The sequence below is a fragment of the Rhopalosiphum padi genome, chromosome 1 (assembly GCF_020882245.1).
Source record: "Rhopalosiphum padi isolate XX-2018 chromosome 1, ASM2088224v1, whole genome shotgun sequence".
Taxonomy (NCBI): domain Eukaryota; kingdom Metazoa; phylum Arthropoda; class Insecta; order Hemiptera; family Aphididae; genus Rhopalosiphum; species Rhopalosiphum padi.
Genome location: NC_083597.1, coordinates 63,998,683 through 64,023,354, shown reverse-complemented (window position 1 = coordinate 64,023,354; position 24,672 = coordinate 63,998,683). Strand labels below are relative to the sequence as shown.

Here is a 24,672-nt window from a genome sequence, read left to right as displayed (position 1 = left end):
TTTATACTTTGAGCATGTATATTATACATGTTTACAGCATTATAATTTATAAGTAAAGTATTATGATAAACTTTCGATTTGATAGTTATGACAATAATAATTAAAACGTTTATTTTCAAAACAATTCTTTGATTTTAAAACTTTAATTTCAATGGATGCGATGCGCAGAAGAAAGTAACTCAATCGAATGATGGGTGCTCGAGTACTTAGCACCTACGTACTCGATGACTGGGTACGTGTCCAGTGTCGATTATCGTCAGATTCAGATAGGGTTTAAGACGTTTAACTCGTTTAAGTCAAAATTTTAAATTCGTCCAAACGTAGGGCGCCTCATAAACGTACACCCACCCGCAAAGAGTGTAATACAATTAAGACTGTTGACTCCGTTGGGTTGGTCGCACTGCGCTTTCGCTCATTGACGAAAAGTCTGGATCGATCGTGTTCACTGTTCCATTTTTTATTAATAATAATAATAATTTTCACTCTTTTCATTTTTTTTCTATTATTATTTTTTACCATAATTTTAATTACATTTTCGGACTGTTTATCGACACCTTATCTCTGTGTGTGTGCGTGTGTGTTTTTCGTCTGTCTCTGCCCTTAGTCTGTACGTATGCAGCGTATAATATCACATATTCGCTGTTTGCATTATCGAAAACGGATGACGAATCGGTTTTCAACGGAATCGGCCGTCCGGTAATATATAATAATAATAATACAGAATAAAAATATGCAATAATAAAACGCTATCCGTAACACTGACAGCGACGAAGAAGTCGTCTGCCTATTCTGTCGTTATCTTACGTAGTAGGTACGCGTTATCGATTTCGAGAGACGACTATGCCGAGGAAAATAAAGCGTTTGGGTCTGCTTTGGAAAACATCGTCGCAAGTATGTACTTATTCATAATATGCTGTATTTACTACTTTTTGTTTTTGCATTTTTAATTGTATTAAATAATAATAATAATAATATATTCATAAATATATATATATATATATACACATGTATATTATATATTTATGTACATATATCAGGTATATAATATATATCAATATATTTTTATATAGCAACAGTTGTTGTAGTGAACTGTGTTGTGCTAATTGAAGAAATGATGGACAAAACTCGTTTGATATTGATTGTTTATTGTTTGTTCTTACATTTTGTGATTTAACACAAGCATCAGTCATAAACACCTCCTACTTCTACTACTGAATTTTCTGTCACAAGCAATTAACAGTAAACTCTGGTTAACACTCACAAACAGTTATACCTACCTATTGTCTAATTAATCAATGACAATTCATTAACTTATCTATTGTTGAAAATTTTTAAAGCCCTATTTGGCATGTAAATGGTTTTCGAGAGTTAAATATGTTAAGTTAAAAAAAAAAACTATCATTTGTTATGAACATAATTTATCAACTGATAGTATACCTATTATACTTACATATATATAATACATATGTATTAATATTGATTGTTTTTTTTTTTTTTTATGTAATAGTTTGCACTATAAAACATCTAATATTCCAACTTATTCTCGATTTATACTTTTTAAATTGATTATACATAACTACACATTTTTTTTATCAAATGCAACGATCAAATATTAAATTATTGCATTCGAATGTTATACCATTAATAGGTAATGATAATCAAAAAACAATTACTTTTACTATAGCGGTTTTTAAGGTAAATTTATTCTTTAATAATAAATTTATTGCACTACCTAGTTCATTCAATACTTTTATATGGGAAAATTCTAGAATAAATACTAATATTTGAGTACTTTCATATTTATAATGTGTGTATTTCTTTTTTTCCTGTGTAAAAATATATAGATATATACAATGTAATTAAACAACTATGCTCACACATTTTTATCTTTAACAATATAGTTATTTTTAATAACTACTAATTAGAAACCATTAATATATTATTTCTAATTTCTTTGGTTAAAATTAATTTTTGGAAGTTTTAAGTATACTTAAAAACTATATTTTTGTACCATTTAAGATGACATGTGGCAAGCAATACAAGCTTTTGATTATTGAATAAGTATCGCCCTTATAATATATTACTAAATTATTCAGCAGATAATTTATTTTTTAATGTTGATATATGTAAAGTCAAATGACTTGTCTTTGATTTAATAGTTATTTAACTTTTTGTACTAAAGATAATAATACAATTATTTGCTAAATAATATTAACAACTATAGTCTCTTATTATATTTTTAGCTTTGTAACTTATTGCTTTATTATAATGGCTGACATTATAAATCTTCTAGATTATTTTACTACAACTAGAACATCATTCATTTATTTGAATATATTATTATATTATTACAATAATACATCATTTTTGTAAAGCTATTATTTTTTATTGAAGTATTTCTAATAATTATTAATTTATTAATTATTTTAAGTAATTCACCAACAATTGTGCCAAATAAATTTTGACTAAACATAAATTTACAAACCTAAAATATACCTATTTATTTATGTATAACTGATTTTATTTTTTTAAGATTATAAAATATGACTAAAAAATGTAGTTTCGTTTGTATGTTTTGATATAATTCATATTACATACGTAATAGATTTTTATTTTAAAATATTAAATTAAGTTTTATTTTAATTACATATTAAATGATTTACTTAAAATTTGATATATTTTTAAGTAAAATTATTACTTTTATTAGTGATATAAAGTATCAGTGGCTATGACATCATGAATAAATAATTAATTTAAGTGAAAGAGACACATACCATATTCATGAGTATATTCTATATAGTATTATAGTGCTATAAACTAACATCAATTTACCATCTGTAGTCAGTAACACACTATCCTATGCAATATTAATTGTTAATCAAGTCACATTTAACTCTGCCAGCATTGGGTGACTATTTTAATTATTATTCTTAAGAATACCTTTAAGGCTTATGCTTATATAAACATAATGTATGATGTATACATCATAGCATCCCATAGGTAGTAATAATATTTTCAATTTTATTAGTTTTTTGAGGTTATAGTTATTGAATTCATTGCTATGATAGTATGATCATTATAATACTACCAAATAATAATTATTGGCTTAATTTATTTAAATAAAAAAATAAAATGATACATAATTGTTACTTTATAGTAAGTTAAAGCTAGTTTATAATAATAATAATTCTTTAACAGTATTCAAAAATTAATTGAATATCAATGTTAATAATGAAATTTTTATTTTTTTTTATCTAATACTATACATAAATTATAAATGCAAGAATTATTAATATTTTTTAGATAATTTATATTTTATAAGTTGTTATTGTGTGATACATAAAAAATATATACCTAATATAATTAAAATGTATTCATCTATTATTTTCTATTATTTATACTTTTTCAGATACTATAATATGTATAAAATTTTCATTATACATTAATATTTTAAAAATATTTTGATAACATACCATATAAAAATGCCTGCGATTCCAAGGCCAGGAAGTTTAAAAGATCCTGAAATAGCTGAACTTTTTGATAAAGAAGATCCGGATAAAATATTTGAAGACTTAAGAGAAATTGGTCACGGAAGTTTTGGTGCTGTGTATTATGCAAGATGTTCAGAGAGCAAAGAGATAGTTGCCATAAAAAAAATGTCCTACTTAGGAAAACAAAGTATGGATAAATGGCAAGACATACTAAAAGAAATAAGGTTTTTAAGACATCTGAAACATCCAAACACGATACAATACAGGGGATGTTTTTTAAGAGATCACACAGCATGGGTAATATAATTTTTATAGTTAATACATTATATGTAACATTCTATGTACATAATAATTTAAATTTCAGTTGGTGATGGAATATTGTCTGGGTTCAGCCTCAGATATTATTGAAGTACACAAAAGACCTTTAATGGAAGAAGAAATTGCTGCTATTTGTGATGGGGTTTTGAGAGGTCTCAATTATCTTCATTCTTTAGGCCGTATACATCGAGATGTAAAAGCTGGAAACATTTTACTAACAGAAAATGGCACAGTAAAACTTGGTAATTAGACTTATTCTATATTCTGCTATTTAACTATTGTTAGTGTTTAACAGGAGCCATTTAGGCTAGTTTAGTGGCGAGAATACATGACAACAGATAATTTTTTATCACTATTTTGTTATATTCTCTTAAAGTAACCTAACATAGTTAATAAGTATTAAGTAATCATTTATTTTATAATTAAAATATACTGCTTATTATTTAGCTGATTTTGGGTCTGCCAGTACAAAATGTCCAGCTAACAGTTTTGTCGGTACTCCTTATTGGATGGCACCTGAAGTTATATTAGCTATGGATGAAGGGCAATATGATGGAAAAGTTGATGTTTGGTCACTGGGTATAACATGTATTGAATTAGGTAACTACAAATTTATTGTATATATTTGTAAGAAATTACTACTTTTTATATATGTATTTTAGTAAATGTTAACATGCTAATAAGTTTACTATTATATTAATTAATGTTTTTTAGCTGAAAGAAAACCTCCATATTTTAACATGAATGCAATGAGTGCACTTTATCATATTGCACAGAATGATACTCCTACCTTACAATCATCTGAATGGTCAGACTCATTCCGATATTTTGTTGAATTGTGTTTACAAAAAAATCCTAGTGAGCGCCCATCGTCATCTAAACTTTTACAAGTAAGTTTATAAATTAAATGTTTTAAATAATCCAGATAAATATGTAACTGGATTCTTTATTGTAATTAGCATCAGTTAATAACTCGCTCAAGATCATCTCATGTTTTAATTGATCTTATACAAAGAACAAAAGCTGCTGTTCGTGATTTAGATAATCTCAATTATAGAAAAATGAAAAAAATTCTTATGGTCGATTCTTATGAAACTGAGAGTAATGTTGGCGACAATGATGGTAAGTGTAGATTTTTAATAAATTTGTTGTTTCGCATTTAAAAACGAAACAACAAATAATATATAATTTTTCTGTAATTAATGCCAGACAATGCTGATGAACATACAGGCGGAGAGAGCAGCAAGAGTAATAGTATAACTTCAGAACATTCAATACAGTCAATTGGTGTCAGCGCTTCATCGCACAGTAGTTCCACCAATAGTACGCCGAATATGAATGAAATAACTAATATGAGCACAAACGACCACTATCCAACAGCTAGAAATCGCCACAAAGTATTATTAATATATTATTATTGTTTTAATGCACTGCACATGAACACTATAAATTATTTAAATTTTATAACATTAATATCAAATATTTATGTGGGGTATTTTAATGAAACGTCATTGTAGTTTTTATACAAGCTAAATTAAATTAGAAATAATGTAGTTATCATCTATAAATATCTCAACAAGTTGTAGTATCAATAAAACTGTGAAACATTACTATTGAATAATGTATATACATTATAAAAATATTTATCTTGCTTCTTATAATTAATTGATTATTCAGTTTTCAGTTAATTAAATATAAAATATATTTATGAACAATTTAATTTGAATACATTTTTACTTAATTTTGTATTAAAAGAAGATGGTCACTCGCATATTACGACTTACATACATAAAACAATATAATTGCACATTTTAAATATGTTATGTTTAATATTAGACTAAATTGACCTATAATCAATTTTAAAAGTAAGAATATTTATTAAATCTCAGGTTTCCACTCTAATATTTAATATAACCAAGTTAAATAAATTATTTAGAATACATTATATGCTATGTATGCATTTGTAAGATATGGGAAATGCAACCATACATTTGGATAAAAATTCTATTCATATTTTTAGAGTAATATAGTGTTAAATAATACCTTATTGCAAACTATCAATATGGAAAAATTCTTCCAAAAATGAATAGATAATTCAATGTTCTTTAATATTTTATTAGTAATTTCTTATATATTACTTCTTATGAAAAATATTATTTACAAATTATTTTAATTTTTTATAATCATTATGTTACAATTTTGAGAATTGATAAAGACTACTTAACATGTTTTACCATAAACATGTTGCAGTTATATATAGTGGGGATAGGTGAATAATCTAATCTCTCTCTCCTTGGTTGGTCATCAAAACAAAAAATTTATTATAAGTAAAAATTACTTCATGTATAGGTGTACTGCACATAATTATAGCATAATAAATAAATAATTATATAATTGTATAGCACATAAAATTACTTCTCCTATATCTAACTTATTAACGGAAAAATAAAGTGAAATTGTATTGTCATTTACAGTTTTTAGTTTTATTGATATCATAATGCTTGTATGGTAATTTAAATATTTTATTTTTAATTCCATGATTTTTTTTTAAAACAAGTCATAAGCACTTGAAAAAGGAAACTGAATGATCTTTGTTAATAATACTTAAATATTTTAAAGAATAAAAAATTTAAGTGAAGTGTATAATAAACCTTCATGTTTAATACTTAAAAGTATATGGTAATAATATTGATATTTTATTTTAGCCATCTAGTAATAATTCTAATTCTATTGTATCCAATGATCATGTGGCTATTGGAGTTCCCAATAATTTTGCAACAATTCGAACAACTTCTATAGTCACAAAACAACAAAAAGAACATATGCAAGAAGAAATGCATGAACAAATGTCTGGCTACAAACGAATGAGAAGAGAACACCAGGGTGCATTATTAAAAGTAGTTATACTTAAAATAATTTATAAGATATTTGTAAATTTAATATATTCATATATATTATTATTTTATATTAATATATATTTATGTTAAAGCTTGAAGATAGATGTAAACTTGAAATGGAAAGTCATAAACAGCTCTTGGATAAAGAATATGAAACTTTATTGCAACAATTTAGCAAGGAACTAGAAAAATTACAAATTAAACATCAACAAGAATTAGAAAAGAAGGTAATTTTTAATTTTATAATAATAATTTTTAGTTTATATTAAAATCATTGTATTATAAGGTATACCGTTGTTTAGTATTTTAACATTATAACTTTCTAAGTGTTACTTCTGGGTAGTTACTCTCCTCAAGATTTTATCATGTATATTATTTTTATTTTTCTAGGTTCTAAGCTCATATATTTTTTGTAACTATTACTACAGATTGTATATATTCTAATAAATGTTTAAAAAAATCTTAATTTTAATGTTGGACAATTTAGCCTTAAAGTTATTAAGTTATTATTTATTTAGTCTTAAAGTTGAATACCACATAAGTTTTAAAAAATACATGCAGATTATCCATTTAGTTTTCATTGAGAGTTTAGAATGGTAGAGGTCTAAATAGGTGAAGTCTTGAATTGAGTGTTTTGTACTTGTATTTTAAGTGGGGACTTCATGTAAGATATTTCTCAAATAGACCCAGATATTTAGTTTATATAGAAGATGGAATTTAAATAATGTTTAAAAAAAAATTAAATTAAACTAAATAATATTAAATTATAATATTTTTATTATAGATGAAACAAAATGTTGCTGCTGAAAAGAAAATAATGAAAGAAATTACTAATAAACAAGAAGCTGACCGCAAAGCATTTGATACTCAACGAAAAAAAGATTATAAAACCAGTAAAGAACGATGGAAACGTGAGTTATTATTGGATGAATCCACACCTAAGCGACAAAAAGATGCTGCTTTACAGTTAGTATGCATTTATTATAAAATGTTTTTTTATATTTTAAAATTAATTCTTATTTATAAAGATCTCAAAAAGAAAATCTTAAACAAATGGAAGCTCAAGAAGAACACAGACTAATTCGAGGTCAAAAAGACTATTTGGAACTTGAAATTAGAAAATTTCGTAGAAAAAGGCTGAATCAATACCATTTGTATGAACAAGGATTACTAAGAGAAGTTTGTATTTTTCAATAGTTACAATTTCAATGAATTGAATAGTAAATATTAGTTACAATTTAATTCATGCAACTAATAAATTTATTTACTATAATTAGTTAAGCAAATGCTTTGATGTTTTGTCTATCATTAGTTCTATGTGTGACAATTCTATTTAGTTATTTTGTTAATACATTTTTCTAGAATTATAAGAAACTATAGGAGATTACTTGTAATTATTTTTAATGTTGTTAATGTCTTAGGAACTTGGAAAAAGACAACAACAGTTGGAAACTGCTCATTCTATGTTATTACGACATCATGAAGATACTAGAAACCTTGAAACAAGACAACAGAGAGCTGTCCATGCCTTACGAGCTGATCAAGTAACTAGACAACATGAAACTGAATTACAGCACCAACATGATTATTGTGCTCGTGCTCATCGTGATTTGCGGAAGAGACATGCAATGCAACTTCGACAACAACCTAAAAGTCTCAAAGTAAGTCAAATATAAATTGTTCAAGAAAGTCAACAGTTGACTTTGTATCATAAACGTTATAGTTAACTTTAATAACAAAGTGAATAGAATGACTTTTTATACAACTTAGAAGTACTTTATCCATAACAGGTAAAATGACATCTATGTTTTCTCACAGATTTTCTTAAATATTTTAAATTGTAATATTATACATAGGTACTTGTAAATTACTTTAAATCCCATTTGAAAAAAAAACAGGTCATGTTCTTATCTTTTAAGTCAATTTACTATAATATTAAAACTAACAGTATAAACTTGGAACTATTCAACTCAAATTTTCCATTAACATTTGTAAGACAAACTCTGAATTAAATTTGTAAGAATCTTCAGTTTATTTACAAATTTTAGTTAATATTAGTGATAGAGTAATTCTCATTATCGAATTTGTACGAAAAATATGAACTAAACCCTAGCATTATATTTTTTTTAATTTGTATATGAATTTAACCTTACTTTTGGCAAATTTTATATTCTCTATAAATTCAATCATATGTAATTTTCCACTAATATCAACTATAAATAAACTAGTAAGAACTGGTAAAAATATTCATATGAGTTTTATCATTGCCCTTAATTTCAACTAGTATGCAATGTATTTAACACTTAATTGTATTACTGATTATATTACTTTATTACTAGATATATATCAATAATAACCTCGAAAAGACATAATAAACAAATAAATGTGTTTATAATATTTTAGCACAAAGAAATGCAAATTCGTAAACAATTTAGAGAAACATGCAAAACTCAAACACGACAGTACAAAGTATTAAAAGCTCAAGTACTGGCAACTACAACCAAAGAAGAACAAAAAACTGTAATAAAAAAACTAAAGGAAGAACAACGAAGAAAGTTAGCATTGCTTGGAGAACAATATGAACAAAGCATTTCTGAAATGTTACAAAAACAATCTGTATGTTAAAGAATTATTATAACTTTTTTTTTAAATATACAAAAAAATATTACATAATACATTTTACTTTTTAGATACGACTTGACGAATCACAAGAAGTTGAGTGTCATGTGCTTAAAGAACGTTTAAGATATGAACTTGAAATATTAATGGCATATCAATCAAAGAATAAGATGCAAGCAGATGCTCAAAGAAATCGTGAGAAAAAAGAATTAGAGGATCGTATTTCAGTTCGAAGATCATTACTTGAGCAAAAGGTGCTGTTCATAATTATTAAAATGTATAAAATTTAAGATTCTCAACATCAAAAGTAACCATTACTTAAAATTAGAAAGTATAGAACTACTAAAAAATTTAACTGACAAATAATAGAAGTTTATTTTTAGTTAGCAATATACTAGTTATTTCTATTAATTTTGATGTTTTTATGCATTTTGTATAATACTATATTTTAGAAGAAAAAGTCATTTTATATAAAAACTTTATTAAATAATAAATATATATTATTGTTGGTAATATATTTTATCAACATTTTTTTTTATGAAATTTCAGATGGAAATGGAAACAAAACAATTTCTGCAAGAGCGCGGGGAACGTATTCGTCTCCTTCGTGAAAAACAAGAGAGAGAACTAGAACAATTTGATGAAGAGTCAGCCCGTTTAGGCTTTAGGTTAGTATTTTTCATTGTTTTGTTAATATTTTATTATTAATTGTTTAATGTGATTATTTTAGTGCCTTAGCGATTGCCGAAGCATCAAGTCTTGAACAAGATAGTTTGTCTGGCAGTGTGCTTAGCCTAGCGCGCAGCAACAGTACTAACTCATTTCATGATGGAAATCTATAGCCTCACATGTTTCTTTGTAAATAATTTTACTATCTACCCTTTCTAACAGCTTTTTAATATTTACACATATCAAATAGTAGACAAATTTCTCATTTAAATTTGATTCTACTTAAATATTTTTTATCATATTCAGTATTAGAAAGCTTAATTAACGGATTAAAATTAACATATTTTCTTGAAAACAAATTAATGATAATAGCATTGTATAATACCATAACATTTTATTTGTATAATAAATTATAATTACCTATTGTAATCCCATGATACATTTTGTAGACATTGTTTCCTTTTGTAATTAAATAACGAAAAATGTGAACAAAATGATTTACTTTATATATATTTATATATATTATTATTATTATTATTATTATTATTGTAACGTTTTTATTATGTACATATATCTATTATAGTAAGTTAAAAATATTTAAATGTATGTGTTGAATGTATTTTATTTTTTTTGTTCTTGTGGATAATTTGATTTTTTAAATTAAAATTTTACATTGCTTTTGAAGAACATAATGAATTATACAATGATTCTGATGACTTTTTATTATTCAAATACAAATTAGCATAGACTATAGAACTTTAAAGTTTAAACATTAAATCTAATTTGCTATCAGTTTTTTACAAGATTGACCATAAAATCAATATAAAGTAAATAATAATAGTTGTTTAGTACCAATTGCATCTGCCTATTTCAGTACAATTAGCAATAAAGTTTGATAATAATATATCAAAATAGGTACACACAATCGGCATCAAACAATACCTAAAATAAAATTATAGGAATTAAAAAAAAAAATTATATAATTGAAATCATTTAGTGTTTTTATTAACAATACATATTTTATTTCTTACATTTTTTATTGGATTCATTAGGATTTCTTTTCATCCATTGTTTTTGCACCGAACCTTTGAAACCAAGCATAGCGGATTTGGAATAAACATCTTTTGTAGCGAAAGGAGACAATTTAGCTGTATAATCTGGGTCCAAAGCATTGGTTTTAGATTTAGCCAACCTAGACGGTCGTTGATGGGGCATTGGTTGATCTTCTACCAGTCTTGGGTTGACTGCATGTTTACCACCTTGTGGTTTGGGTAATGAGTACTTCTTACCTTTAAAACTTAATGGTCTTTTACCATTAATGTACACGCACTGTTTCCCATTTTCATCCAAATACACAGCTACTCGTTTCAAGCTTTTGTTCCCACACTTAGGGCAAAACAATCTCGTCATATTTGATGTCAACGTAAAACATCCATAACAGCGTCTTATGTAAGTCCGAACTTCTTTAATCACACGACCATCTAAAGCAATAATAGAGAGGCCTATTTGTTTGAGCACGTTTTGTACAGCATAATCAGTGGTAATGCATCCAACTTTGGCTTCTTGTTCAGCAAGATCATCTCCATTATTTGTATTTATATCTTTTATATTATCTTCTGTAATCCACCCCTCATTGATATCCAATTCAGACACATCATCACTCAAACGGTCTGGATCATAAAATCCAACAGTATTTTCATTAACCTCAGGCTTTTCAAATATAACTGATTTAGAAATCGGTTCTGTCTTCAAACCGTCTATACCATAATTTTCTTTGTGTATTTGATAAGCCAAAGCTATTACTTTAATATCGGTAACAGAAAGATTTGGATAATCACCAGTCTTCTTTGAAAAATCCACAACAAACTGAATGTGTTCAGGAAATACGGTTTTAATATTGAGTGTGTACGGCAATACTGATAGATCTGTTTTTTGACGTTTATTTGTCACTTCGTTCACCACCTCTTGTATAGTATGAATATTCACGCCGAAATCTTGAAGCGGTGCTTTGTCAATGAAACCTGCAGTGTCCACGATTAAATGTTCTATTTTATTCATTTTAAATTCGTAAATTCATTGAAAATTGAAGACTACACCAAAAAACTTGTCAGTTGTCACTTCCACAGCACACGTGAGTAGCAAGTACGCAACGAGTGTAAAATCCTCAATATCAATCAGTGAATTGTATTTAAGATAATACTATCTTAAATCGATGACCAACCAGAAAACAGTGATTACAGAATAACTGATAAGTGTTTACAGTTCGTAGATCAGTAGTGATAAGCAACTTTGTATATTCGGTTGCTTATCTTCATGTTACGGGCATCAAATAATATTATGTTACGTACTATTATAATAAATAATAGTTATATTTTATTATAATAAAATATTAAATTAGTATTTATAATTTATGGTACTCAGGGGCCAGGGTAGGCAAGTTCACTCCCCCAACATTTGATTTTACATTTTTACCCCTCTATTGCCCCCTATAATTTAATGTTAAAAATATGTAAGTAAATAAAGAAAATATTAATCATTATTAATATATAAGATAGTATTAATTACTTTGAAGAATATTTAGACACAAGTTAAACTATTTTAAATTTGACTGTTATATTCAAATTAAATATGTTTCTTTTGTGCATTTAGAAATAAATATACTTAATAGAGTTAATACTAACGGCACACTTTATAAAATCTCATACACTAAAAACAATTCTAGCAATACTATACTAAAAATATGGTATAAAGAAATAAATGGGTGATCGAGTAGCCACTAGATATACATAAATGCCTCACCAAAAAAAATGTTCGCCCGGTATCGGCCCCCCCCTTCACCAATAAAAAATATCTGGTGCCAACACTGATGGTAGGTACTACTTTATCTATTTCTCTGATGTTATCAATACAAATAAATAATAATACAATAACTTAACGTTAATGTATTTAGTTTTAAAAAAAGTCATTAGCATAATTTATCCAATTTATAGGTAGTGTATCTGTGAAACTTTTTTTTTTAAGTGAGAATCATTTTTTAATCATAATTAACGTTAAGTACTACTATAACAATATGTACCTATAATATCGAATTTACCTTTAGGTAAAATGTATTTCTTATTTTAATAGTAGCGCAATAATTAGGAGGGGAGGAGTATTTAAATATTTTAATTTTTCTACTTTTCTTAGTTTTTTTTTCTAAATCAAAAAGATTAAAAATGTTGTACAAGGTAAGTTGTTTTTACAGCAGTTAAAAAATATCAAAAATACATAGTCACCATATTTTTTTTTGTAGACGTTTGAAGGTCGAATTTGACAAAATTATATATTTGAACGAAATATTATCATAAAGATTTTAGTTATTACGTTGAATAAGACACCTAATTAAAAAAAAGAATAATCGTAAAAGTTTGATTTTTTTGTACCTACATTATTTCAATACATAAAATAGAATAACAATAATAATGTATGAAAATAATCTCATAAATTATTATATATACACGATGTTCCCGACAAAAATGTGTTCAGTATATATTATAATATAACACGTATTATTAAAAGTATCCGATATTAATAAATTATAAGACATCGTTAGAAATATAGGCTGATACATCAACCACCTCTATTCAGAATTGTTTTTAGAAGGCAATGATTCACATTGAATTCAAATTTTAACACGTCATCCATTACAGTAACCTACTGGCTATTACTCAATGACGAGGTACACTCGAAACCTAAATAGCAGAGCGACTTCATAGGTTTTTTTTCTTTTATTCATATTTTAGACCCGTTATAAATATATACAGGTATATAGCATTATTAATATCGACGTATTCGAACTCATAGATATGACACAAATATGGACCCGGGGAGGGGTAGTATTGCCTTGTTGGGCATGGTTAAAAATTTAAAATGTTAAATATAATATTGTATGTATATACTCGTAATGCGTATTATTGTTAACGTTTGTCATTTTAATCAATCCAGAAGTGCAGCCAAAGCCGTTGGGTGCAGCCGTCGTCTTCGTCAGATCATAATATAATCAAAATAATGAATTAAAATAAAAAAAAATTTTTATTGTTCTCAAGAGTCCTTATAACAGTTGATATATTGTGTTTATATTAAATATCTATAATAAAACAATCAAAAGTCTATTGTATACACTATATAGAGTGATTCATTATTTCATTAAGCATAATGCCCACTCCCTTTTTTCTTCATTTCGTCTTCAATAATGTAGTCATTTAAAAGCTTTATTTTTGAATATTTTAAACATTTTTCATTCTCACATTTGAAAATAGTATTATTATTCCGTAGCTAATAATATTCAAATGATCTATTAATTATTAAATTATTTGTTAACTGGAATTTTATTTTAATTTTTTTTGTCATTTTTATTTTTAATATTTTTTATTTAACCGTCCCGTTTTGGAAATAAAAACCATAATCATTATTTATTTTTTTTACTTAAAATATTTTTGACTTTTTATCAAAATTGAAACTTTTTGAATTTTTATTTTAACTTGTTTTATTATTGATTATAAATAATCATAATGTTTAATTTATGTATATTTTATGTTCCTATATAGGTATATTTTACAAATATAATATTTTCAATAAATGTACCTAACAAAAAATAAAAATAAACAATGAGTGTTTATGTGAATTCTATTTAAATATGAGTTTTATTAAAAAAAAAAAAAAAAAGTAAACCATCTAAATTTAATAATCTAAAGATTTTAAACATTTTTCTTGGCGCACAGATGCAATTATGCAAATTTACTTGGATAGTTGGATATTGGATAATGTATTATATTATGATATTTAGATGAATATTTGAAAATGTATTCCTAATTTCAAATAAAACTTAAAAGTATGTAATGGTAGAACTATGATATAAATAAAAATAATTATTTAAATGATTAGAATTTATATTTCTATATTATAGCTGTCATTTAGTTTTATGTGGTTTAAAAAATATCAGGTATAATACCGGTAACAAATTCTTATTTTATTATTATATTTTAATTTTGTGCCAATGATAAATAAATAAAAATTTATATAATTAACAATATTTTGGGAAGATTAAAATGTTACGATAAAAAATATTTTATATTTTATATTCACTAGAAAATAAAAATATTATAACTAATTTTCTTGATTTATTTATTTTTTTTTATATAAATATATAATCCAAGTGGTTTCTACAACTCTCCACCACCGTCCACCACCTGCAACAATGGGTTCAATAAAATGTTCAATATGAATCATACTCATAGGGGTAACTAGGGGTGGGGGGCTTAGGTAGGCTACAGCCCTCCTAGAATTTCTTAAAGCCCTATACTCTTCTTTACGAAAATAAAAAGTTACGATTTATGTTTGAAAAATAAAAATGTCAAATTAATGAAGTAAATGGTGACATGGGTGTACTGCCTATACGTAGGTACGGTTTTTGATATTGAATATTATTAATTATTATATTTGGTATAATATACATTTTATATTTTTATGAAATTCAGGTACTTAAAACAAAGAATTTTTATGCATTATTGATTATGAATCAATCTAAATTTTACTCATAATTTTTCTAGATAATTCAAATAAATCAAAACTATTATTACTGTGTGGAGACAATTAGGTTCCCATAGATACCTTATTTTACAATAAAACATTATTTATAGAACTCTATACCCATTAAACATAGCACGTATAATCTACGTTTATAATAAGAATAACTTTGGTGTATGTATAATGTATATACGTATTTATTATTCGTAATAATAATATACGTTGAAATAGGTTGATTTTAAGTCGACGATAGGTATAAACTTATTCGTCCATTTTTCGTTAAAAAAATACGTTTTCGCCGTTTTCGGTTTATCCAAAACATTTTTCAAAATTTGGCAACCTCAATTCATTACATTTATACGAATAATATTTATCATATACTCGAAATAAATACTACATTTATAGGAAAAATATCTATTCTATTCTTCAAAAATAAACGAACTTTACACGGAAAATATCCACTGCATACTCTAAATGTATACTAACGTTACACGTAAAATATCACAAAAACTACTTCATATTTACGTAGAATATACGTTGATTAAACACGTACAACTAACGGATACTAAACGTTGAATATTCGTAAATAATAAACGTATAAAATATTTACTGGGTAACCCCCTTAACTTAAAGGACTAGTTACGTCTATGATCATACTCAAATGATGAAATTGTAGGTAGACCACCTGACCACCGCTTATTGTAGCTTTACAGATATCAATGCCTTGTCTCAGGTCTCTATAGTTACAAAGGAAGATGGAAAATTAAAATAATAATATATTTAAAATAACAAGTAGTGTAGTCAACTATGGAAACAGAATATAGAAATATAGAGTAAGATATAAGTGGATAGTGGAAACCTTTGAGGTTTTGAATCATTCCCAAATTCCAAATAGAGCAAATTGACCCCGGCGAATTAATATAGTAGGTAAAAAGTATATCAAACATAATAAACCATTTTTAGTACAAAATAATTAATGATTACGTATCTAAAATTACAAGGCAAGTTGTATATATTTTTCTTTAATAGGTACTTTATTTCATGTATATTTCTATTTTATAAAGAGTTTATCATCTTACTACCTAGTATACAATATACAAATACTATAGTCATAAATTAGTTAAATTTGAAAAACATGATTGTACATCAAACGTCAATTTTTTGCATGATTAATACTTAAAAGTAAAATAAGAAAATATTCAAAATAAACAAAATTATATACTTATGAAAATCCATTTTTTTCGATATAATAACTTAAAGGTATGTTTTACAAAAAAAAATATAATATACAAATAGTAAGTAGTAAAAAATTATATATTCATATTAATAAATGCATGTCAAATATTGTAATGTCGATCAATTTTATTAAAAAATCACAACTACATAGTATTATAGTATAAATTTGATTTAAGAAGACACTATACATCTACACGTATATTAGCTATAATATATAGTATATTATAATATCTATAATCTGCAGTATCCGTGCGTCTCACAGACAATACAAATAAATAATTAAAAAAATTTCAATATTTTATCTTCAATTTTCTAAAAATGTTTAATTTATGAACATAAAAGAGCATATATGAGTATTTTTAAACTATTTTAGGATATCGGTAGTAGAAGATTCACAGCCCCCATTCAGATCTGAATCTATAATAATAATTGTTAACAATTATTACTCTTCAAATATCATGTTTAATTTAATAGAATGAGTAACCGTTTTTCTAACAATTCAATAGATAATAGTCAATACATATACGATATACGACATACGAATATACTATGTACGATATACCTACACAACATGGAAATAATCGTTGTATGTAAGTGTACATATTATAATATTGTCAGTACGACAGTGCCTACACTAATACATGACAATAGGTCATATTGTTTGCAATATATATTTATATAATTGATTAAATTCAAAATAAAATTTACGATAAAATGTAACTGTTTTTTTTTATATGGTCGTAAAAGATTATGAATATATAATAATGAACATACTTACAGCTTATAGACTGCATATACTAGATATAACTATTCCAATATTATTTTTATTATCGTTATAATTTAAATGTAAATTTGCTTAATCATACCTACCGCTACTATACATCTAAAATAAATAATCGAGCATTGTACTTGTACCTGCATAACACGCTAGTCAGTATAGGTAGACATACTATACCATGCGTAATCATTTGTTATTTATAACATCCGGTCAGTCGGCCAAACTAAAGAAATTAAAGGGTGTGGCGTGTAGTTGACATTGCCCAAATTTGATGGTCATTACATTATATGCGTATGGAATGACTGAACGATGCATGTATAATTATCTTCTGCTTTACCTATTTTCCGCACATTATAACGCATTGGTACAAATAAATGAATAGTACTTGTATAATATAGCAGTTATAATTATATAATTAAAAATAACAATCTATAACTATAGTTTGATAATATTATGATATTTTATATTGATGTGAAAATATGTATACATATTAGGTACTATATTAGTATATTACATATTACAGAGTATTAACTTATTATTACATATCTATTATGAGTAGATGGTGAATAATAGATGCAAGATACATAATAATATGTACTTACCCACACGTTTTGTTAATATATAGGTACATATAAAATATATTTATATTGTTTTTACATTTAAATAATTTTCTGAGAAATGACAATATATCGTAAGAAAGGTTTATAGTTCTAGACGTTCTAGTATGTTTATCTATGAAAATGAATTCCTGATCACTAACGCAGTACCTAACTTTAAATTTAAACACTTATATTACTTGTCTATACTGCATCGGTATATATAAATAAAAATGAATACATTATCTATTATTATTTATTAGTCAATATGTATATAATTTCACATTTCCATTTTCCGCTGTACTATACAATACATTTTACCGTAGACCTAACCGTATATAGGTACCTATACCACATGGGCTGTACAGTATACACTATACAGTCATAATATACCTAAATATATATTATATATCCACCACCTACTGCTCTTCGAAAGTCTATTAAACTGTGGCAGCCCCGCGGATCAAGAGAGCAAGCAAGTGCAGATACATTAATATACCGAGATTATGTATATCTATAATATATATATATATATATATGTATTATATTACTTAGAAGTTGTAGACACAATAGACGTAGATCGAAAAAAAACATTGTTTTTTCGTCTTGTATTAAGCACGGTTATTTTTGTTATTTTTTTTTTTTTTGCTACCGGTACTTATAATTATTTTTACAATTAAATTAATCCGACCTTCGCATCTTTATAACACTCACACAGCATGAAATTGTACTCATTGTTTCGTCGGCGGCGTGTGCATAATATGTCTAAGCTCAATGATGAATATAATATATTATACGTACCTAGGTATAACACATACTATTGTATAGATATACCTACATGCCTATAGTTGTATACTTACACACAACACATACACCGCTTGTTGTATATAACCTGTTTGAATCATATTATAGTATATATTATAGGTATATTTATAGTCAAATGCACGTTGCACTTAACAAAATAAAAACTAAAAATACATTACACATGACTACATTTCGCACATCGCTCTTTCGAAACGATTCCTATTTACAATTTTAACATACATTATAATGCGCGTATTTATGTATATCCGTTCAACAATCATCGCTGCTGCAATATCCGGACACTTATCAATAATGATCATCGAATATTATATTATACATACCTAAATTTAAATGTTTAATATACAGTATTCACCCACAGATCTATATCAAAATAATTACTATCCACGAATTATGTATAATTGTTTTATTTCGCTTTATTATCGCCAGTACTCAATTCGGTGAGTGATTCCTTGAGGGAGAGGAGGAGTGAGTGACAGAGGTTTTCTACAATTTTTTTGAGAACACTTCTATGGCTCTACCAATTGCTGTTTTAATGAGAAATATTTTTTTAACAGACCTATACATTATTTTATAGGTGTAAATTGAGGGGGGTTGGCAAGAGGGGGCAAACAAGTTTTAGAGGCAATTCCCCCTTGGTATTTTGTAAATTAATTTTAAAAATATTATCAAAACGGCATTTTAGATAATAAAATTATCACTAATGTATTTATTAGTATTAATATAATATTTATAATATTTATAATTTGTTTAAAGTTAATGAAGTTAGTTTTTGAATTAATCAACTCCTTGTCACTACATTTTCAAAAAAAAAAATGCTAAATTTTCTACTACGATACTTCAATATTAACAGAAGCTACTCTTATTGTGAAGCTACAATCTTTTCACAGTGATGAATGATGATAGACGATAGTTTCGATCCAATTTGGACGGTAACAGAACATCTAGCTTCCAAAGAATCTATTTCGCGTTCACCGCCCACAATTCAAAGAATAAGAACAATACCTTCAAAATTAGGTGATAATGAAAGTTCGAGAAACGTTGCATCATATTCAAAATTAATATTTATTTTTCTATTTATTAGATATAATTTTTATGACATAAAAACAAAATTTACATAAAACAATTTAAAAATACTTAACGCTCTTCAAAATTGTTTAAGTACTAAAGACAGCAGGGATGAAAATATTTTAGAAGTTTGTAACACCTACAGTATTAACTTCGAAAACTATTTGGGAAAATATGTGAATATGTCCATCTCCATCAACTAATAATGCTGAACATTTTGAAGCGCATTTAATTTTGTATTTGAAAAAGACTCGAATGGCTCATTTGACAATATATACTTTATTTATAAAATTTTTCTTTCTATTTCAATAATATTTCTGCTTCGAGTGAACTTCGTTTTCATCTCCTCGTCGCCTCAAAACATTTACAAGAAACAGCATTGGCCAAGACAGACTTAGTAACATGGGCACATCATATGGCTATATGTACCTATGTTACATATTGAAAAAACTTTTAAAATTAATTTTGATACTATTATTGATCAGTTTGATGCAGATTAAACAGAAAGAGATAGAATAGATTTCAATTATCATAGACATATTGCAAGGTTATAATATTAGGTTTAACTTTTAATAATGTTATTAGTATAATCATAACCTAATCATAATTAATTGTTTAGTATTACATATTTACATTTATTATGATATATATATGTATATATAATAACTATAAATTATAACATTAGGTATATCATGTTTTATGTATTATAATTAAAACATTATGACTTATGACTTTATGGACTTCGGAAATAAATTCCATTTTATACAAAAAATAAAATTATAAGTAGAATATAGAAATACAGAATGTTTTTATTAAATAAAAATAAGCCATCATCTTATCAAGCTTTTTTCATCATGTCATTTAATTTTACATGCTACAATAAAGATTTAGCTTGGATAGTGTTATTATGTTATGCTTTCAAGTTTCCAAGTATACCTTCAAGTATACGGTACATCGACATAAAATAAAGTGTGACCGCCCCCCCCCCCCCCAATAAAAATTTCCCAAGTTACGTCCATGCATTATTGGTGTTATTTGTATTTCGCAAAATTGTATTACTTATATAGTTATATAAGATATAAAGTTAATTTCATAAATTAAACAATTTATTATTATTATAGGTAGATAGTGGTACTACATTATCATGTTTATTTATGAAATATAATTTAATTAATTAAAATTATTTTTAATGTGAATAGTTTACTATTTTTCAACAATATTTGTTTTAATTGCTTATAATAGTATAGTTCATAATGTTCATATACTATACTTATCTACATACTACATGGCTAAACAAACTCGTATATTGTAAATTGTAATTATTTGTTTTAGGATTGACGGTCTAGTGTGCTATGCCTCTCACAAATTAGGTTGAGACAAATAATTTCAAAAATCGCTAATTTTTTTATGCCTAATACTCTCTTTTTTATTTTTAAAATTCAAATACTAATACCGCAACCATGAACTAATGTACCTATATATTATGAATATCAACGGTGAACGCTAGTAGATCCACAAAGACTGCATTCAAATTGCATACTGTATACCCACAAGTTTATTTATCATGCACATATATGTACAACTACCATAACTTAACCTTTTTTTGGACTTTTCTAATTTTTTTTAAAAACGCGTGTATAGAAAACGCTCTATAATATGGTTATTACAACTGATTAGTTTCTAAATTGGACTTTGATCATCCACTGCAAAGTCTTCGTTGTTCCTAGGTGATTGTAATATTTTCTTGACAGGCTTTTTCTAATATTAAATGAACTGTACATTAAAAAAAAAAAATTATAATTATAACTTTTATTTTTTTCATTTATAATAGGTACCTACATCCGAAATAAGATAGCTAAATATAAAGGTAATGAAAATAATAACTTAATAATACCTAATTTACTTAATAAATAATTTTTTTTTTGGATTAATATGATTTAGTTTCTTTTTACTGGGTGTACATTAGCTGTATAATGTATATATTTTTACTGTTCATGTGGATAAGGTGCTGGGTAATGTAGACATTACCCATTTTTGTACTTTACCCGTAACATATATAGTATATGCTGGTCTTTAAAAATAACGATATTTTTTATTACGTAAAACCAATTAACTAAATTGAAAAAATGTTCCAGCATAATAATATTATTCAATTATTAGGTGGAGATTTTTTTTTTAGTTGTGTGATCTGTGGACCTGTGGTGAGGACCCTATTGTGGCGCGGACCCATATAGGCTGCAGTCTATATAGCTTGCACTTAAATCTGGCCCTGCTGTATTCAATTTCAATAATATCAATAAGAGAATATTTAAGGAGCCTCACAACTAACGTCAATTTTAGCTCAAAAGACCTTAAGTTTTGACTTTAGTAAGCGTTATGTAATTTTAATTCTGAAAAAATATTTGATTTCAATTGAAAAATGTCTATGGAATATATTAGCCATTATAGGTACTATATATAGGTATAGTTGTATAGATACAATTATTGTATTTACAATATTTTAAAAATAAAACTTTATTATACAATATTATTATTATGTATAATAATTACTATTTAGTTGTCGCCGTTGTTGGTTAAAAAAATCGATGTCACCCGCAGTAATGACAATTACAATAATCGCAGGCATCTATATAAGTTAGCGAGTTAGCCGTCAGATATTGTATTATTGTGTCTGTGGTCAACAGGAATTCTTTCCTACACGCGAAGACCTTGTAAATTGTATATAGGCTTGATAATATGGTTAAGACATTCACTAGTATACTAGTGAATTATTTTATACAAAGAAATGTTGCAGTTAATTATGCTTTATTGACATAGATATTTGTTTAATATTTAAATATGTGTTCTCAATACGTTTCAAATATTTTAAGAAAAAAGTATTTCAAACTTATTTTAGATTCTATGCGAAGAAATTAATGTATAATTGGTACTTAACTATGATGTTTTTTTTCTATAGACTTATAGTAGTAAAAATGTTCCGGTATTAACTTTGAAGGAGGAATTTTAGTTTTTGCAAATGGTAACCGGATCTGGCAATTGGAACTAATTTGTATTTTTGGGAATCAAATACTTAAACATAGAAATTTTCCAGTCCTTTATAAAATAACCAGGAAAAACAAAAACTTACGTTTAACTAGTTTTTGACAAAATTGGTTTTGTTATAATTCAAAAACGAATATAGGTAACCATATACTTGAAATTTTCACGACATTTTAAATTATATAACATTTTCTAGATATTATGATACAATTTAAAATTAATTTTTCTTTTTTTGAGCTATTTTTAAACATTTATAGTTTTTATTTGATTTATGTATGAAATATCTTATGTTTATGTAAGTTAAAAAACTTTAATATTTAATACAAAGTTCCACACAAGTTTTTTTTACAGCAATTAAAAAATAAAAAATAATAGCAACACAATTTTTTTTAAAAACGTTTGATTTTTTAATGTTGATGAAATTCCTTTAAAATTATGAATTATTTTGTACAGACATTTAGAATTATAGTTCTGTATACACGTACAAAACCTAGAAGGATTTCATTAGAACTGTGTTTCTAAGGACGTAACTGAGGTGGGGGTGTTCAGCAGGGATTAGGAGCCCCTTTCCCCAAATTTTTTAAAAGTTTAAAAACATTTTTTCGAGTATTTTAAAATATTATTTAAGCATTTTTCGAATGATGCGTTTATAATATTTATAATTATACTTATTATTGGAAAATATATTTGAATAATTAAAACACTATATTTCATTCAAGTTTTTACATATTCACTTACCTATTTGAAATACTTTTCAATTGCATTCTTAACTATTATGCATAACGTTTTATTTTTATAATTTACCTATTGGCTATTATTAATAATATTATACAATAGATATAATTATTTATCTGAAGTATGCATATTACGCTGTATTCGGGTATAGGTATAATATTTTATCGCATTGTATTTGTAAGCTGAACTTCATCGGTGCCGTGTTCACATTGAGTGATGTGTATATTCTATATTCGTATATATTACTGCAATTTATGTACTTGCATCAAGGTACGTAAAAATTGATAGAATATAAATTGTATAAACTTCAAATAGCCGGAAAGGAATATAAGCGGAGGGGTATTATGACAATTATCGCTTTATCTCGCTATACACACATAAATGCTATAGTAATTTTAATAATAGTATAATACCTATGTACCTAGCGTTTAATTTTTTGATCACTTATATAATAAAAGCTTTGGTTTAAAATATAATTATTTAAGAATCGAGCAATATAATAATTTAGAGGAATCATGCTAATAACCAATATTATTACCTATATAAATTATATAATATAGGCAATAGTGACAATAGTGATCACTAATCATTGATCCGCTGCATTCGTACCTAATCATGTGATCATTGGCGGCAGGTAATAAATAATAATAAACTAATATATTATAATGTACTTATATTACATATGCATACATTATATTGTATATTTGTAATATAATAATATTCTAAGCGCCGGCGCGTCCTTAAAATACAATTGTATTACTATTTTCAAAAGTGTTATATTACGCTGTTATGTATCAGTGCACACACAAAATTAGCGTTTAATCTAAAACTCAGTTTCC

General features: G+C 25.8%; 2 protein-coding genes across 3 annotated transcripts; one reads left to right on the top strand and one right to left on the bottom strand.

The window, feature by feature from the left end:
• The first annotated feature begins 423 nt into the window (after positions 1-423).
• On the top strand, positions 424-10,613 carry LOC132920536 (serine/threonine-protein kinase Tao). 2 transcript variants are annotated; one of them, XM_060983013.1, is made up of 16 exons: positions 424-891; positions 3,410-3,788; positions 3,856-4,051; positions 4,257-4,409; positions 4,524-4,699; positions 4,769-4,931; positions 5,040-5,206; positions 6,515-6,706; positions 6,799-6,933; positions 7,491-7,672; positions 7,735-7,885; positions 8,128-8,367; positions 9,110-9,322; positions 9,397-9,579; positions 9,875-9,993; positions 10,056-10,613. In XM_060983013.1, exons 2-16 carry the CDS (start codon positions 3,483-3,485, stop codon positions 10,165-10,167), a joined length of 2,688 nt encoding a protein of 895 aa, XP_060838996.1. In that variant the 5' UTR covers positions 424-891; positions 3,410-3,482; the 3' UTR covers positions 10,168-10,613. The 2 variants fall into 2 exon arrangements, with proteins under 2 accessions (XP_060838996.1, XP_060838986.1); XM_060983003.1 differs by having other exon boundaries at positions 5,019-5,206.
• Positions 10,614-10,977: 364 nt separating this feature from the next.
• LOC132920546 (RNA-binding protein NOB1) lies at positions 10,978-12,168 on the bottom strand. Its single transcript, XM_060983026.1, has one exon. It carries the CDS (start codon positions 12,050-12,052, stop codon positions 11,015-11,017), a length of 1,038 nt encoding a protein of 345 aa, XP_060839009.1. The 5' UTR covers positions 12,053-12,168; the 3' UTR covers positions 10,978-11,014.
• Positions 12,169-24,672: the final 12,504 nt, after the last annotated feature.